The 18,066-nt window shown below is 43.4% G+C and overlaps 1 protein-coding gene across 2 annotated transcripts in view; it reads left to right on the top strand.

Moving 5' to 3' along the window:
• The first annotated feature begins 1,316 nt into the window (after nt 1–1,316).
• LOC137383798 (peptidyl-prolyl cis-trans isomerase FKBP5-like) overlaps nt 1,317–18,066 on the top strand; it is a 287,442-nt gene continuing 270,692 nt past the window's right edge. For both annotated transcript variants that reach the window (XM_068057011.1, XM_068057012.1), the window contains exon 1: nt 1,317–1,691. In XM_068057011.1, coding sequence (XP_067913112.1) covers nt 1,584–1,691 — 108 coding nt within the window. In that variant the 5' untranslated portion in view covers nt 1,317–1,583. The remainder of the gene's footprint in view (nt 1,692–18,066) is intronic.

Below are 18,066 nucleotides of genomic sequence, written 5' to 3' on the forward strand. Positions count from 1 at the left end.
CTGCAGACATAGGGTTAGCTCCCATAGACAAATTCTACACTATCGTACTGCCTGACTGACATTAAATCATGGAAAAATCAGAATTTCGCCCAACTGAAGATCAAGAAGACTGAAGCCAACATTGTTAGCGCCTTCTAAAAAACTTGGCTCGTTTTATACTGAGTCCATTGCACTCCTTGGCTGCTTGCTCAGACTGAATCTGACTGGACAGAAATGTGACATCCTGCTCAATCCAGAGCTGAACATATTCTAGCCATCGCCAAGACCACTTATGTTCACCCCCATAAAACTGCCAGTCTGCTCCTCTACCTTACCCTCACAGAAACCAATATTGATGCCTTTAGCATTTTGAGAGTCGATTTTCTAAAACTCTACATGCTGGTCTTCCAATATATACTCTCCATAAATTTCAAATGGTCCAAATCCCTGTCACGCATATCCTGTCCTGCACTAAGTTCTGTATTTCCATCACCCAATCTGTTGACTTCCATAAGGTGCCAGTCCCCAAATGTGGGCATAAAATTCAGAATTATAGTTCAACCCCCTGTCCCAAGGATCTTTCTCCTCTACTGAATTCCCAGAGTTCCAGTTGCCTCCTTCCCCATTCCCTGTCCCTGGAATTCTGTTCCCTCCTGCCCCCATTTATATCCCTGTTTTCTCCTCTCCTCCTGCCCCAACGATTCCTCCCCTGCTCCCCATAATACTCCATGCTTCACTCCTGAAATCCCTGCCCTCTTGTCCTGCTCCCTGGGATCCCTATTCCTCCTGCCCCATTCTGGGAGATCTACATCCCCTCCGCTGGTCCTTCTCTTGAATCCCCACTCCCTGGGCTTTCCTTGTTCCACTAGCTGAGATTCCATGCCCTTGCTGCAATTCCCAAGGTCCCTTATCTCTAGGTTCCTCCTCCCTGAGACTCTTCCTCACTGGGATTTCCTCTCTGGTTGGCTGGAACATAGGATCACGAGTAGGCCATTCAGCCCCTCAAGCCTGTTCCGCCATTAGATCATGGTTGATCTGTGGCTCCTTCCCTTGTACCTCTGCCTCCATGGGTTCTTAGATTCCTGGGACTGTTTCCTCCCTAAGGTGCCTCCTTCTTAAGTTTTCCTCTTTCCCTGAGATACCCCCTAGAATTCCCTTTCCCTGGGTTTCCTCTTCCCTTGCCCCTGGGATTCCTCATCCCTTCGCCCTGTCTCTTCCTCTACCCATTGCCATTGCCCCAGTTGGGAGCCCCGCCCCTTTTTGCCCCGCCCACTTGAGGATATCCCGGCAGCCTCTCCGCCTGGGGTAGAAATAGGCCACTTTCAATGGCGCGGCGAATGCTGGGATAGCACTGCCTCCATATCTCCTGCGGAGCGGCACCCGGAGGAGGGAGACAGAGAGAGGGCAGCTCGGAAGAACCAAGCCTACCGACACTAACATCAGCCCCGGCACTTCAATTCCCTACCGGCCGGCGAGCTGAGCTCCCCAGATTAAAACCACCGAGAATTCAAAGGGAGCTGAACCCGAGTGAGAGACACCGTGAGCGGGACGGAGTGCGGGGCACACAGGGAGGAAGCCAGAAACCAGCCAGCTCTTGCTGCACGATGACCACCGGTCAGGAGCAGAAAGGGACCGAGAAAGAAGCCCAGACTGCAGAGCTGGAGCGGGGCGCAGAGGATCTGACACCCAGTCAGGACAGGGGAGTGCTAAAGGTAACATGCATTGAGATTTATTCCGTGTAAAACCGAACAGATAATCTAGTATCGGAGTTTCCAGTGATGTTTGGCTCCAGCTTAAATAACAACATTCATTTTGAAGAAAAAAACACACGGCCGAAATTTAAACGAAGCAAATTCTGAACACGGCTCACTCATATTGCAATGTAACTTTTAGAAGACAATCTCTAACTTAATCAATATTTTCCTTCTAAACAGTGGGCATTTACCGTGCTTTGAGTACACTTGGAATGCATGAACACATATGTTTCCCTATATAACTTCGAAGTAATTCATTGCACGTCAAGCACTTAGAGATGTTTCTGATCGATAATATATAAACGCAAGTCAGTCTTTTATTTTATACATAATTTACTTGCATTAATGGTAACTAAACCATTCCGTTTTATACGATTCGAATCTGTAAATCAAATAGAACAAGTAAATAGTTATTTTGTAGATCCCTATAATTTTCTATATTATTTAATAGGTGTCTTCACTTGGTTCTGTCTTCTGCTCACACTCAAGGACACGTTCCAGCTAATTACATTCGGAAACTTTCACCAAAGTATCTGGTATTTCCACAACTTAAAAACATTACATTTAAAAAGTGAGCGATGTTCAATTCCAGCTGCCCTTCATGTTTTGACCGATCACACGGACCCCTATACTCACATGCAGAGCTCGAGAACACAGCCAGCCGTTTCTTTCACTCACAACCTGGGCACTGGGTGACAGTAGCAATTGAGCACCGGCTCGCTGTTAGCGACAGGCTGTCTGCTCGGTCTTAAAGGGACCAACCAGCATCGTAAACCGTAAGCACTCATCAGTGAAGCCCAGTAGTGTTGCACTAAGTATTTAGCTATCTCACCCCACCTTCAAACACACCACAATAACTGTTCAGACAATCCTCACTCTCCCCTCTTAACCCTGAGGCTGCCCCAGGGTTGTCAACACCTGGCAGCCTGGCCTATTGAGTGTTGTGTCCAGTCCTTCTACAGTGAAACCTCGAATCTGAGTCGGATTTTAAAGTGAAAGTCACCTCTTCTGGAGGATTTAAGATTAGAAAGGACCTCAATGCATTTGCAGCCGCGATCCTTGCCCAGATGCGAACTACAGCCTTGCTTTCGAGTCGGCCCCAGCCCTCGGTTCCCTCCCCACCCCCCTCTCCCAGACCTTCCTCAAATACTCCACAACTTACAAACTCACGAATTTATCACGGGATAAAATGCAGAGGGATGGACGCCAGCACCTCGGCTGTGGATGTTAACATTCGCAGGCAGAGCAGAGCTAACGAGTAAAGTCAGCGCCAGTCTGAGCTGTTGCAGTTGCTGGAGTTGTAGCTTTACTCGGTTCCTATATTTTCTGTGCCAGGGGTCGATAAGTGTGATGTTGTCCCGCAAAAGCCGTCAATTCTGTGGATTTGTTCATATCGCACTAGCTTCGTGATACGGTTGGGGTGAATGTCATTTTTCAGTATAAGATTTTATTCAGATGACCGAGTAATTAATCTCACTTCTCCTTTTACACTGTTGGTAATAATCAAGCTTTTCCTTGTTGCTCTTATTCCAACATTGTTGATGACGTTCGGTTTATTTTGGAGATAGTGCTGACTTGTTTTGGATAATTCTGGGTCTGAGAGAATAAACGATGTCTTAATTCCTCGGTGTATTGTATCTGATCTTGGTTCAGTAACTTTGTTGTCGCAGAAGCTGGTGCCAGGCCCAGAGTTTTATCATTATTTTAGACAGTTAAACGTTAATTTCTATCTGCATCTTGTACTCAGTTCTAATTATCTGGGAGTTTCAGGTTGTTAACACTCAGTGACGCCCCAAGGCTGACAAAGTGAATGTGATCGAGATAGCTTCTGGCTTGTGGTGCATGTGATTTATCTTCTATTATTATTTGTTGAGATTTATCTGCAGCTGTTCTGTAGCAGTCACTGCAAGCGGCTTTGGTTTGGTTTTCAGCTGCTTGGTTGGGTTGAAGTTCTCTGAGCCCGTCCTTAAAAGCTGGTGTGTTTCCTGCTCTATGTACCTTTCAGCAGACGAAAAATTCAAAGAACTTGCCTTTCCTGTTCTCAGGATGTGCCAAAGCATTTTTCAGCCAATGAAATACTTTTTTGAAATGTAGTCCCTATTGTAATGTATGAAACTTAGCAGCCAGCAGGCTCCCAGAATCAGCACTGTGATAATGACCAGATAATTTGGTTCAGAGGGTGGTTGTGGAATAAATATCGGCCAAAACACTGAGGATAACTCCCCTGCCCGTCTTTGAAATAGTACAGGGGCCTTGGTTTAAACATCCCATCCAAAAGACAACACCTCTAATAATGCAGCACTCTGCCAAAACTGGCACTGTCGTGTCAGCCTACATTATGTGCTCAACCCGGAGAGGGACTTAAACACTTGACTGTCTGACTCAGACGCAAGTGTGCTACCAACTGAACCACGACTGACTGAAAGGTTCAGAACAATTTTGTCCTCTTGTCGTCAACATCTAATATGTTTTTGTGTTCAGAGTATAATACATGTGAGTTCCCATGGTGACAGTGAAAGGTTCTCTCCTGTGGCTGTCATACAGTCTCTTTAACAGTTTTATTTTGCTTTCTGTGCTGTTTCCATTGTACATTTTGAGTTTGTTGATCAGTAAACTAATGTTTTGGTCAGACTGTGGAGTGTTTGAAATTCCCCCTCACTGGGGTTTGTTTGTTCATTGCCCTGTGGCCAAGAGAGGAAGTCAGTTCCTTTCTTTAATCTCCCGAGTAAAGTTATGAGACATGCTAACCCTGGTCCCAAACATAATTGAATAAAATGCACCATGCATCATTCAAAATTGCACATATAGTATTTCCATAATCTTAGCCAAGGGTGCACACAACAAATTTTATAAAAATTGTACACTCATTTCAAATCTGACTGCCTCCTACTCTCGCGCTATTCTAAATTTTGCTGTCCTTTTCAATAAAATGATTCACTTTTGAACACTATTTTACTTTGTAAGTTTTCAATCTTTAATATTGGAGCAGATTTTGATATTATTGTGCTTTGGACGTTATAGGTCACCTGTGCTAATTGTGTGTTAATTATTGGAAAATATGCAGAACATTACACGCCACAGTTAAAATGGAATTAAGATTATGCTGTGAATTAGCGCAATAGTGCTGGTGTCAATTATGGGATTTACAAGGGACTCTACTTATTAGTATTTATATTTCATAACTGCCCACTCCCATGGAGTGGAGGGTGTAATGGCAACGTTTCTTAGTTTTTTTTCAGTTTATTTGTAAAATTTAACCAATAGAACATACCAAATTAACCATAAGTACAACACAAAGATCTAAAGGACAACGTAAAATCATATAAAGATTGAGTTACTCTGGCTCAGAGACATTGAGCTGGAGTATGAGGTAGAGGCGCTCTAAATGGAGGGGGAGCGTTACCTGTACAGTTTAGTCCAGAACACATTCACACCATACAGAGAGATACAGGTATCTAAAGGATGGCACAATGTGACTAATGGTGTCTCCCAAAGGTCTGTACTGAGGCCTTAGCTTTTCATTGTATTTATAAATAACTTGCATGAAGGAATAGAGAGCCGTATATCCAGGTTTGCTGATGACATTAAGTTGAGTGGCACAGTGAACAGTGTACATTAGAGCAGAAAGCTGCAAAGGGAAATTGATAGATTAAGTAAGTAGGAAAAACTAGGGCAGATGGAGTTCTGTTTGGGAAAGTATGAGGTCACCCATTTTGGACCGAAGAAAGATAGATCAGAGTATTTTCTAGATGGTGAGAAGCTAGGAACGGTGGAGGAGGAGAGATTTAGGGGTCCAATTACAGGAATCATCAAAAACTAGTGGACAGGTACAGAAAATAATTTAAAAGTCGAATAGAATGTTGGCCTTTATCACAAGAGGGAATACAAAGGGGTGGAAATTATGTTACAGTTATATAAATGGGACTTTGTGTGATTAAGAACATAGGCAGCAGAGTTTTGGATGACCTCAGGTTCGCAGAGGATAGAATGTGGGAGGCTGTCCAGGCATTTTTTGGAATAGTCATCGTGGAAAGGTAATAAATACATGGATGAGGATCTCAGCAGCAAATGAGCTAAGGCAGGGATGGAGCTGCACAATGTGACAGAGGGAGAAATAGGTTGTCTTAGTGCTGGTGTAGATATGTGGTTGGAAGCTCATCTGGGATTAAACCTGGGCTGAAAGAGTTAAATCATGAGAACAGATGTATAGATGAGATCTGTATTTCCTTGAATAAAGAAGATTTAGGGGAAATCTAATTGAGGCATTTAAGAAGATTAAAGGAGCTGATAGGGTGGATAGAGAAAAACTATTTCTTCTGGTGGGGGAGTCCAGAACAAAGGGCAGAATCTTAAAATGAGAGCGAGGCCATTCAGGGGTGATGTCAGGAAGCACTTCTTCACACAAAGGTTAATGGAAATCTGGAACTCCTCAAAAAGCTGTTAAGACTGGGGGCCAATTGCCCCAAAATATAGGAAAGCTTGTAGATGTGTAGAAAAATGGCAAATCTAATTCAATGTAGGTAAGTGGGAGATGTTCAGTTTGGTAGGAGGAATAAGGAGGCCGCTTATTCATTGGAAGATAAGAAACTATATGAGGTAACAGAGTAAAGAGATCTGGAATACAGACACCCAAATCACTAAATGTAGCAACACAAGATAAAGCCACAATGAGAGGAAACAAAATCAGAGAGGTAATATTAAATGTATACATAACCTTGGTTAGACCACACGGAGTACTGTGTGCAGTTCCGGTCTCTATATTGCAAATAGGATATTGGAGCACTGGAGAAAGTGCAGGAAGGCTACCAGAGTTGAGAGGATGCAGCTATCCGGAAAAGATGAGCAGGCTGGGGATCCTTTTCAGGAAAAGAAAAGACTGTGAGGATACTTGATAGAGGGCTTTAAAATTATGAAGGAATTTGTTAGGGTGGATGTGGGTGAGTCCCGAACATGGGGGAGCATAAATATAAGATAGTTACCAATGATCAAATAAAAAAATTAGGAGGAATTTCTTTACACAGAGTGAAAGTGGAATTGTTAAAGCAAATAGCACTGGCACATTTAACGGGAAGCTTGATGTTTACATGAGGGAGCTGGGAATTGAAGGATACTGGGACAGGTCGGGAAACGGTAGTTAGAGTAGAAAGAGGCTTGTGTGTTCTATAAACACCAGCACGGACTAGCTGGGCTAAATAGAATTGGTGCTGTAGATTCTATGTAATACTATTTAAAAACTTTAGCTTTATCCCCTCCCTATCTTGCACAGTATAGAGTGTAACTTGTGCTTTCCTGTCACATGTTATATTCACCATTTCCTGGTTTTAATTTCCATTTCTCGCTGAGCACTGACACCTGCTCAGGGTGAACCTAAACTCTGATTGCAGAAACTTATTGCTATCAAGAACTGTAGTTAGCAGCACTTGGCCTGCTGAACTGGCCATTTGATGTGAATATTTCTTCACTCTCCCTTAATTGTAGAGAATTGCTTGGTAACAGCCTGTGGAGCAAATTTGTATGGTGGCCTGTTATAATGGAGCCTGCCTGATTTTTGTTGCTTTCTTTTAAACGGGAGAAGAATCTGTTAGGATCTGTTGAGGATCCACAGCTGAGTCTCCAACTGTGCCCTCCATCTAGGGTGATCCTTTACATCCAGTGTTTGAGAAAACCTGCCCCTTACTGTGTTGGTCACAGGAGACTGTTTCAGTAACAAACAGATCAAGAAGCTTTCCTGTTTGTGAATGACTCAGCAGAAAGATGATTATGAAATAAAGACATTTATTTCAGCAATATTTAGCCAGCATTTTTCTAACACTGTTTGTACGGTAGTGTAATAGTTTATTACTGACTGGACTAGTAATTTAGAGGTTCAAATCCCAATATGGCCATTTGAAGTTGAATTTAGTTTTAAAAATCTGGAAATAAAAAGCTGGTCAGTAAAAGTAACTATGAAGGTGTCAGATTGTCATAAAAAAAACTAATGTCCTTTAAGAAAAGAAACTCATTTCCATGACTTTCCAGAAACTTATGTCATTTATAAAAAGTGTGTTTTCTTTCTATATCCATGGAACATACGCAGCCCACATAGAACAAGCAAGGAAATCTATCCAACCTCCAAACCTGTATCAGAATGTGAATATCACTGGTTATCAGTTGCTAAATGCAGGTGTAGGGAGAAGGCCCAATGTGCAGCACTGCTGGTTGAACCTATTAAGGCAGAAGGTGAAGTGTCCAGTAGTAATGAAAGGTTAACTTTGTATCTCTCTCTCTATAGATACTGCCTGAGCTGCTGAGCCTTTTCCAGCAGTTTCTACTTATTTCATATTTCTAACCTCCTCAGTATTTTACTGTTGGATCCTCTCACTTTCCAGTGGAAGGTGGTGGTTGGAAATGTGGCATCATTATTGACAGCCAAAATAATCGTGGGCAGCATAGCTCCAACCTTCATGCACACGTTCTCAGAGGACAAGGTTCCCACTGGGAGTGTGAACTTGCAAAATTAACTCCTATCGTTTTCTATAAAAAAGTGAAAATTCTCTCCTTGACTTTCCTTCCTTTTAAATGTTTTGACCATTCTCATACGCAAGGTTAAATCTGTGCAAACACTACACTGTCTGTTTGAAACCCAGTACAAGAGATAATGGGGCCTCTGCAAGTGTGCAGGTGCCGTCCTATATAACATGCAGCACTGTGTGACCAGTACACTTCCTCTTTAATTATTTACCAAGCTTTTATGGAGACATTAAAAGCAGAATCAGGTCATTACCAGGGTTTATTACATAGTTAGAATCCAGTAATACATTTATCTTTTGCTAAAGAGCACTTGATGCTGTTCGTAAGCCAGCTCAGAGTTCAGTGTTTCTCAGTCACACAGACCAACAGGTACCAGCTTCAGTCCTTGGTCTGTGCTAAATTACTTGGCCTTCAGTTCACTGTTGCCTCTAACTCTGGAGGCGAAATGTGTGTGAATTTGTATACACTTTGAATAAGGGGAGGATTGGGATTGGCAATGATGCACTTCACAGTCGAATAGCCTGCTAACACTCAGCTTCAAAGCTCACACAGGAAGAATTACCAGTTAGGCACGGTACCAAAAAAGTGCCCTAGGAATGGTACCTCAGCAAGACCCTTGTCTTCAAACCTTTGATTTGGGAGGTGTCTCCTGGTAGGCAGGATCTTTGCTCGGTATGTCACTGATCCCAGTCGTAATTCCAACTGCAGGATCAAAAGGGCACTTCCCTGCCTCTGCTGGGGAGTTCCACTGGAAAGTGGGAGGATCCAACAGTGAAATACTGAGGAGGTTGGAAATCTGAAATAAGAAGCATAAACTGCTGGAAAAGTCTCAATGGCTCAGGCAGCATCTGCAGAGAGAGATACATAGTTGATCTTTCAGGTTGACCTTTTCATTGGTACTGGACACTTCATCTTCTGCCCTAATAGGTTCAGCCAATGGTGCAGTGCTGCACATTGCACCTGCACTTAGCAATTTAAAGCCAGTGATATTCACCTTCTGATACAGGTTTGGAGGTTGGATAGGTTTCTTTGCCTGTTCTGTGTGGCTGTCTGTGTTTCATGGATATAGAAACAGAATGCAGTTATTATAAATGTTAAAACGTGACAGTGAGAGAGTAATCCTGTTCTTCTCAGTTGATGTGGGCAGGAACATTATGCAAAACAAGCCAGTCCATAATATATATTTGGTGACTGAATCAAGCAAAAATTCTTCTTTTCCTTGGCTCACTCCCAACAACCAATGGACACATCGACAGTCGCGTCCAGATAGTACATGCAGCCTATTGGGTGGAGCCTCATTAAACTGCCCAACACAATACAGCGGCCAGATAGACACAAGCAACAGTACTGAGGCAAATGGGTCAAGTGTATTTACTGCAGCTAGCTCTCCAATTCCTCCAGCAGCTAATCAAAAGCACTCGAATGAGTCGTCCACCAAACAGTTTGAGACATGCACGGCCTGTTCTTTTACATAGATTGCATAGAAATTACCACAGGGAAACAGGATGTTCATCTCAGCCAGTCTGTGCTCCATATGAGCAGTAGTCCTAATCCCATGTGCCCAAACTGTTCCATATCTATTTATTCTTCCTTTGAGTAACCTATCTCATCTATTCTTAAATGTTGACACAGCCTATGTTTCCATCACTAGCTCCTTAGTGAATTCTACAGCCTCAAACACTCTATATAAAGAAGTTTCTCCTGTTCTCTGTGCAAAATCTCTTATATTTAATCTTGTCTTCAGGTCCCATTGTTCTGGACCTCAAATCCTCCCAAAACAGTCTGTTTCTACCTGCTCAGTTGCATCCCTTCATAATATTAAACACCTCTATTTAATTACCTCTTAATCTCCTGTTCAAATAGAATTGAAAATTAATTTTTCAAGCGTTTCTTTGTTTCTGTATTTCCTCATTCCAAGCAACATCCTAGTGAATCTGTCCTGTATCCTCTCTCATGCCTCAACATCCCTATATGGCATACAATACTCCGGCTGTGATCTTGACAAGATTTTGAATAGATTGATCTGTACACCTTGACTTTTATATTCTATATCCCTTGCCATGAAATCCATCATATATTTCGAGATGGGCCAGCAGGACTGCTCTTTCTACATTTTAGTCATATGCTTGTTGAACATCATGCTGTGTGGTTAACCTGTACAGCATAGATACTATAATTACTTGACCACAAGCAGCTGCAACGGTTAGGAGTTGTGCCATTATCTTACCTTCCGAGTATGGTGAAATTCCAGCTTATCTTGTGCGAGCAGGAAATCTGCTCTTCTCAATATATTCTGCCCTCAATCTGGGCTGACTTTCTAAGATTGGGGCCAGCTCAGGCCACTGAAATTTTTTTCTGCATTACAGCCAAGTCCTTGCAGCAATACTTCTGGCCTTGATCCTGCTCTGCTATTTCTGCCCACGGTTGCTGCAAAGCAAGGGGTACCTTCTTTCCACTGAGTAGATCAGGATCATTTCCACTATTTAGACTGCTTTCTGCCAGGGCTCCTGTCTCCATCAGGGAGCCCGACTGGGTGGGGGGGGGGGGGGGGGGTTGCTGGGTGCAGGGGCAGGAAGAGTATGTGGGGGAAAATGGGAAATGGCTGTGGGAATAGGGTTGACATCTCTGGTTGGACATATTTCTAGAGGTGTCATCCTTCTGCCTCCAACAGCCCCCACCATCCAGCCCCACCTCACACTTCTGCTATTGGTCTCCCGATGTTGCCATAGTCGTGGTACACCGCCTTCCCATGACCAATCAAAGAGTGAATAGACTCTTCCATTACTTGATTGGATGATTCTTGACTGCCTGTCAGTTTCTTTTTTCCAATCCCGGTATTTTGATAATGATGTTCCAAGAAAATAAAAATGTTTCTTGCCCATCTTTTTGTTTTTCCTGTGTTTCTTGTAGCATTGTCCTGGAAACTAGGCTTTAATTCCTGGAGCCATCAGGGCAAGCAGAGAGGGTTGGCAACCCTATGTAGGAGGGATTGAAGTTCAGGGCTCTCTGCCTCCGGGCAGTTCAAGAGTTTGAAAAAAAAATTTTGCAAGAAGTGGGTAGTTGAATCGATCATCCCACTAGGAGGTAGCAGGAAATCCTATGCAAATAATTGGGTCCTGTAGGCTCCTGGCCTAGGGCTGGGGAGTTGGGCTCTCTTCCTTATTAAGGCCCGAGCCTTGATTAAGTGTTGGCTGCTAGCCATTTTAAAACAATTGGAAACATTCCTGCAGTCTTCTTTTTTTTAATCTATTTTTTAAAATTCCAAATGTTATTGGAGATTTTAGACAAGGAAAGATTTTTTTAAAGACTCAAAGGCAAACCAGTACTGAACTCCCGATGCTCCCAAAAGTCTGGGTGCTTGCACAAATACACTGATTCCTTATTTCAATAAACGAGAGACATTCATAATATTTACCTCCGAGTGTTGAATTGTTAAAACATTTTCAACAAAGAATTTCAAACACTTGTGAGAGATTTTACAATGTTTGCGTGCAAACTAATTGCAGACTTTGAATCTCTGCCCTATTTACTCTTGGATTTAGGCTGTTCCATGGAGAGAGTTCAAATCTGTTTATTTTCAAGTGATGACTAAATCTCCTGAGAATGGCAGAGGTGTGAATCATTGATGAATGCTGTGTCTGTATATATCTCGGTTAACTCCACATTGCCAGGACTGGGCCCCTGCTTGTAAATAAGGACTGCACTTTTCCAATAGGATTTTATTGATACGTGTGAGGGGAATCACTCGGAATAGATGGTCGAAGCGCAACAGGGATCCTCACCTGAGTAGTTTGGGAAAGCGCCATAAATGAGATTTCCTGGATATTTCAGGTTTTTCCTGATGTGGGAGCGTGGTGAAGATTGGGGTGGGGGGGGGCGGTGCTGTGGTGGGGGGAGAGCTTAAAATTGAGTGGGATGGTGACAGGGGGGTTCACCATTGTTTTTGTACGCTGCCGGAATTGGTGGCGGGGATATAAATTTCAGCCCACAATGTGTGGGCTCTTTGACGACATACATAGGATTGACAAGGTGAGAAAGAAACTCACTCTAACCACAGCTTTCTTATCTCATCTTGTGCTGAACACTGTGTAACTGTGGTTTTGCATGTAACCAAACAACATTTCTAAACTCATAAATCATTAAAAAAAATTCTTTTACTTTCTGGAAATGTTTACTTTGAGATGAATTCACCAAGAATTACAGAGCAAACTAAAACTAAGACAACAACAGAGCCACTGGCTGCACTTCCATCCCTTTCAGTGGTCACTAAACCCTTCTACCTTGAAAAGCACCAGAAGCTGCATTTGTGTTACCTATACCAGTGGTTCTCAAACTAGGATCTACCGATTCCTGGTGGGGGTAGTGGGGGCGGGGGCATGGAGAATTTCCAGCGGGTCCATGAAATAACGTCAGTGCAATCTGTTACTGTGATGGCATGGATCGGGTATACACTTCTGGCCATTATTTTGATTTCCTTTGTCCACTTGAGTGGCGCAGCCAAGAGCTCAGACACTGGGAGGTCAGTGTCAGGTCTGGGGGCCTGGTGCATTCACATCGTGAGACACAGATAAATGATCACTGGCCGGGCACTGGGGCTGAGGCAGCTCTGAAAATGGACACATAACCTGATTAGCAGGGCCTCAAACTGACAGAGAATCTCAAGAGCTGGGACAAGAGACCCCAAAGACAGATTTGCAGGGCTTGGGGCTGGGGGAGGATAGGAAGGAGCCATCACACCAGCCTTTCGCAGGGAATGTCTATCAAGCCAAACTTTGTACACTGAGCACAGCAGCTGGGTCTGTGACTGCACCAGGACTAAAGCTGCAGTCTCAGTGACAGGCAGTACCCCAACAGCAGGAATGCTGTAAACCAGGCATCGTGTCAGTGATATTCCAGCATAGACAGGTCGGTAAACAGCAAAGTGGGAGGAAAAACCCTGAAGCCCGCAGCAGTGCAGTGAGTAGGCAGACGGTGGAGGATTTCACCTGATCAGCGTCAGTATTCACAACAGGAGCCACTGAGCCTAACCCCACTCCAGCAAGAACAGGGAAGTGTTCAACATGTTCCTGAACCTGTAGAGTTACCTTTCAGCTAGAGGGAAGATAAAAGCTTTCACATCATTCGCATCAATGTTCACTATATTGGACTGCCCTGGCAATATTTCATGCACCTCCCTTGAACAGGATACTGATGAACTTTACCTTCAGAAATGTAAATGTGTAAGGGAGTTTACAGATTATCTGGCCATTATCATATTGCTGTTTGTGGGACTTTGCTAACCTCAAATTGGCTGCAGTGTTACCTACATTACAACAGTGACTACACTTCAAAAAGTACTTCATTAGTTGTAAAGCTCTGTGGGAGGTCCTGAGGCTAGGAAAGGTGTTATATAAATGGACATTCTTTCAAGTCTCTTATTACAACCATTTACTACATGTAGTTGAAGAAGTAGGCTGGGCAAGAAGGTTCCTTGTATGTGATGCCTGAGCTTGCAGTAAGAGGCTGGTAAAGATGTCAATGTTCTAGGATCATCTGGTGCTACAAATCCAAGCTGTAGTGGCAGTAACAGGGCTCGGTATTCTAACACAATCCCCGGGCAAATGCAGCCAAGAAATTGATTGATTGGTAGTCCAATGTGGTGTACGGCACATTCCGCATAGACATTGCGTCAGCGGCCATATTGGTGAAGGCAGGAAAAGAGGCATCAAGGGCCTTGCCGGAAAGGTGTTAAGCCCTTTGCATTGCAGATAAGGGCCCCAACCCCCCTACTTACTCTTCCCACTGGTGTGCTGCAGGTTACTGGACTGTCCCTAAACGATGCTTCCCAGGGACTTTTCTCTTGCCAATTTAGAAATATTCCCATTTTTAGCAAAAAAATGGATTAAAACTAACTGTTCCTGGTTGGATGATATTTCTGTGACTGCACCATTGCATTCTATGGCACTGTTATCCAAGGATCCAGCAAGTTGGTCTTTAAACTCTGGCAACACTGAAACATCCATAGAAGGGAGAGTACTTATTTGTCAAATGAAAGGGCAATATCAACACCGTGTACTACCTAATCCACGAGAGTCAGTCAGATAAGTGAAAAGCAAATAAAAGAGAGCTGGAGAGCTTCCAAATGTTAAAGTGCAGACAACTTTGGTTTGAATAAAGGAGCCAGTGCTCTTAACTAAACAAAAGAGGATGAGAATCGGATGGTTATGCACAGAGCTTCAGGAACGTTCTACACAAGTGGAAATTAACATAATAACTCTTCAGTACAGTCAACTCAAATAAATTTTATACCTTGGGAAGGAGTGTACCACTGAGGACCTCAATAATGGACTTCTCCTGCCTGAAATGAAACATTGCAAGCTCTGACTAAATATAGTTGAAAGATAGGTGAACAATAACTCTTTGTGTCAGATATGCCTCACTTCCACCAACTCCACAGTTCCCCATAATTCCCCCTGTCTTTTAGGCTGAGGTATACAGTAGATATGCTGCATAAGAAACTGTTATAATTCTGGTTTAAGGTTCTGATCTCACTCTGTGATACAGCAGTGTGACACCATGCTTTGATCCCACAGGACTCCATTCTTCTCCCTGGCAACAGTCCGATTAAGCCAGTCTGTTTGCAACCTTGAGTATCACATTTGACCTCGAGCTGAACTTCTGAACTTATTCATGCCATCACTAAGGCTGCCTATTTTCACCTCTACAACATCCCCCGACTTCGCCCCTGTCTCGGCTCATCTGCAGCTGAAACTCTCAGTCATGCTTTCATTACCTCTTGACTTGACAATTCCAATGCACTCCTGGCTGGTCTCCTACATTCCACCCTCCGTGAACTTGAGGTCATTCAGAACTCTGCTGCCCATGTCTTAACTTGCCTACATTGGCTCCCAATCAAGCAATGTCTTGATTTTAAAATGCTCATCCTTGTTTTCAAATCCTGCCAAGACCTCGCCCCTCCCTATCTCTGTAATCTCCTCCATCCCCACAACCCTCTGGGATATCTGCGCTCCTCTAATTCTGGTCTCTTGAGCAGCCTTGATTTTAATTGCTCCACCATTGGTAGCTGTGCCTTCAGTTGCCTTGGCCCCAACCTCTGGAATACCCTCCCTACACCTCTCTGCCTCTCCACCTTGCATTCCTCCTTTAAGACACTCCTTAAAGCTAGCTCTTTGACCAAGCTCTTGGTCATCTGACCTTATATCTCCTTTTGTGGCTCAGTGTCATACTTTGTTTTATCATGCTGCTGTAAAGTGCCTTGGGACATTTTGTTACATTAAAGACGCAATATAAATATAAGTTGTTATTGTTGGTCTACTCCTGTTCAACATTCAGATTCTCAAGACTGTCCCGCCATTCAATTAGATCAAGGCTGATCTGGATGTTAATTCCACCTACCTGCCTTGGTTCTATTGCCCTTAATACCTTTCCTAACAAAAAAAAATTGGCATTATTTTTCATTTCTAAAATGTGCCAGAGGAAGGTTCCAGAGTTGATTGGAATCAATGAGATGTTAGCAAGAAGGGCAGGTAGAAATACCATGATATGAGAAAGGAATCTTAAGCTACATCCCAGAACCATTCTTTTCCATGAAGATCATGAGAACGAATGAGAACAGGGTGAAGTTATTTAGTGACACCTTTCGCTATGGAAGAAATCTATTGGCCCAAAGGGTTACCAAGGGAAACTCTATCTTGTGGAACTATTGTGCTGCTAGAACATAAGAAGGTAAGATGTGTGCTCAACAAATCTGAGACAGGATATTTGACAGTCTACATTAGCATTTACAACTTGGTCACAAAATTCTTTTCATCCTGAAAATACACCAGGAATTCTGAAAAGAAATAAGGAACTATGTTGCCATTCAAAAGAACAAAAGAACAAAGAACAGTACAGCACAAGAACAGGCCATTCGGCCCTCCAAGCCTGTGCCGATCTTGATGCCTGTCTAAACTAAAACATTCTGCACTTCCGGGGTCCATATCCTTCTATTTCCATCCTATTCATGTATTTGTTAAGATGCCTCTTAAACGTTGCTATCCACCTGCTTCCACCACCTCCCCCGGCAGCAAGTTCCAGGCACTCATCACCCTCTGTGTAAAAACTTGCCTCGTACATCCCCTCTAAACTTTGCCCCTCGCACCTTAAACCTATGTCCCCTAGTAACTGACTCTTCCACCCTGGGAAAAAGCTTCTGACTATCCACTCTGTCCATGCCACTCATAACTTTGTAAAGCTCTATCATGTCGCCCCTCCACTTCCGTCGTTCCAGTGAAAACAATCCGGGTTTTTCCAACCTCTCCTCATAGCTAATGCCCTCCAGACCAGGCAACATCCTGGTAAACCTCTTCTGTACCCTCTCCAAAGCCTCCTCATCCTTCTGGTAGTGTGGCGACCAGAATTGTACGCAATATTCCAAGTGTGGCCTAACTAAGGTTCTGTACAGTTGCAGCATGACTTGCCAATTTTTATACTCTATGCCCCTACCGATGAAGGCAAGCATGCCGTATGCCTTCTTGACTACCTTATCCACCTGCGTTGCCACTTTCAATGATTTGTGGACCTGTACGCCCAGATCTCTCCCTGTCAATACTCCTAAGGGTTCTGCCATTTACTATATACTTCCCACCTGTATTATTCCTTCACTGTCGCTGGGTCAAAATCCTGGAATTCCCTTCCTAACAGCACTGTGGGTGTCCCTACCTCACATGGACTGCAGCAGTTCAAGAAGGCAGCTCACTACGACCTTCTCAAGGGCAATTATGGATGGGAAATAAATGCTGGCCTGGCGAGTGACACCCACATCCCATGAATGAATTTAAAAAATCAACATTAATATTGCACTGTTAATGTAGTAAAATGCCCCAAGATGCTTCACAAGAGCATTTTAAAACAAAATTTGTCACTGAATCACATAAGGGGATATTAGGACAGGAGGCCAAAAGCTTTGACAAAGAGGGAGATTTTAAGGAACATTTTAAAAGAGGAGAGTGAAGTAGAGAGGCTGAGAGGTTAAGTTCTATCATTCAGAGCACGAATGGGGAGGGGGGAATAGAGAGTCCAATCACTACTGATTACTGCAAAGGGCAGAGTCTGCTCCCCTGTCACCCTGTCTGCATCTACTGCAGTGAATAGAGACTGAAGATAAGATCATGGCAAGATTTAGTCTAATACTTGGATATATGTTTCAGCCATTTCTATGACTTTGGTCATGGTTCAACAGTACACCACAAGATTGCATTAATCCACCCTTATCCATTACAATATGTCTCTGCTAAGAAATAGAAGGTTCTGTTATTCAGAGTGTTTACACATCACCAGGGGATAATGCACTGAAGAAAGGTCAGTGATGCTATGTGAAGATTAAACAGCTTGCTACATGGACAATAAGCAGTGTATATTCCGAGGTCTGCTTTCAAATCTAGTATTACTTTTTATGTTGTGAGAGAGGATATTAAGGGAACATAAGACAGGGTACAGGAGATGGCAAGATCACAAAACAGGGGACAGGAGATGGATAGAAGCTAAAGCAGTGGACAAGAGACGATAGAACACAGGGTACAGGAAACTGCAGTAACCGAACAGTTTTCATTTGTACTCTATGTCCCATAAACAGTGAGGTTTTGTTTAAGCACAGTATCGACTTGATTTTATACAGCCGGCACGGATCCCGGTGCCGTGACAGAAAGGTGACAGGAACCCTGCGTTGGCTGTTCTGAAGGAACCCCTGTTGCATTTTACGGCACTCAGGCAGTTAACTGCCCAGTGCCGGGGTCCCCATTCCTTTAAGGATGGGGATCCCGCCTCCAGAGCTGCTGGCCGTTTC

Source organism: Heterodontus francisci, chromosome 25 (genome assembly GCF_036365525.1).
Source record: "Heterodontus francisci isolate sHetFra1 chromosome 25, sHetFra1.hap1, whole genome shotgun sequence".
Classification (NCBI taxonomy): domain Eukaryota; kingdom Metazoa; phylum Chordata; class Chondrichthyes; order Heterodontiformes; family Heterodontidae; genus Heterodontus; species Heterodontus francisci.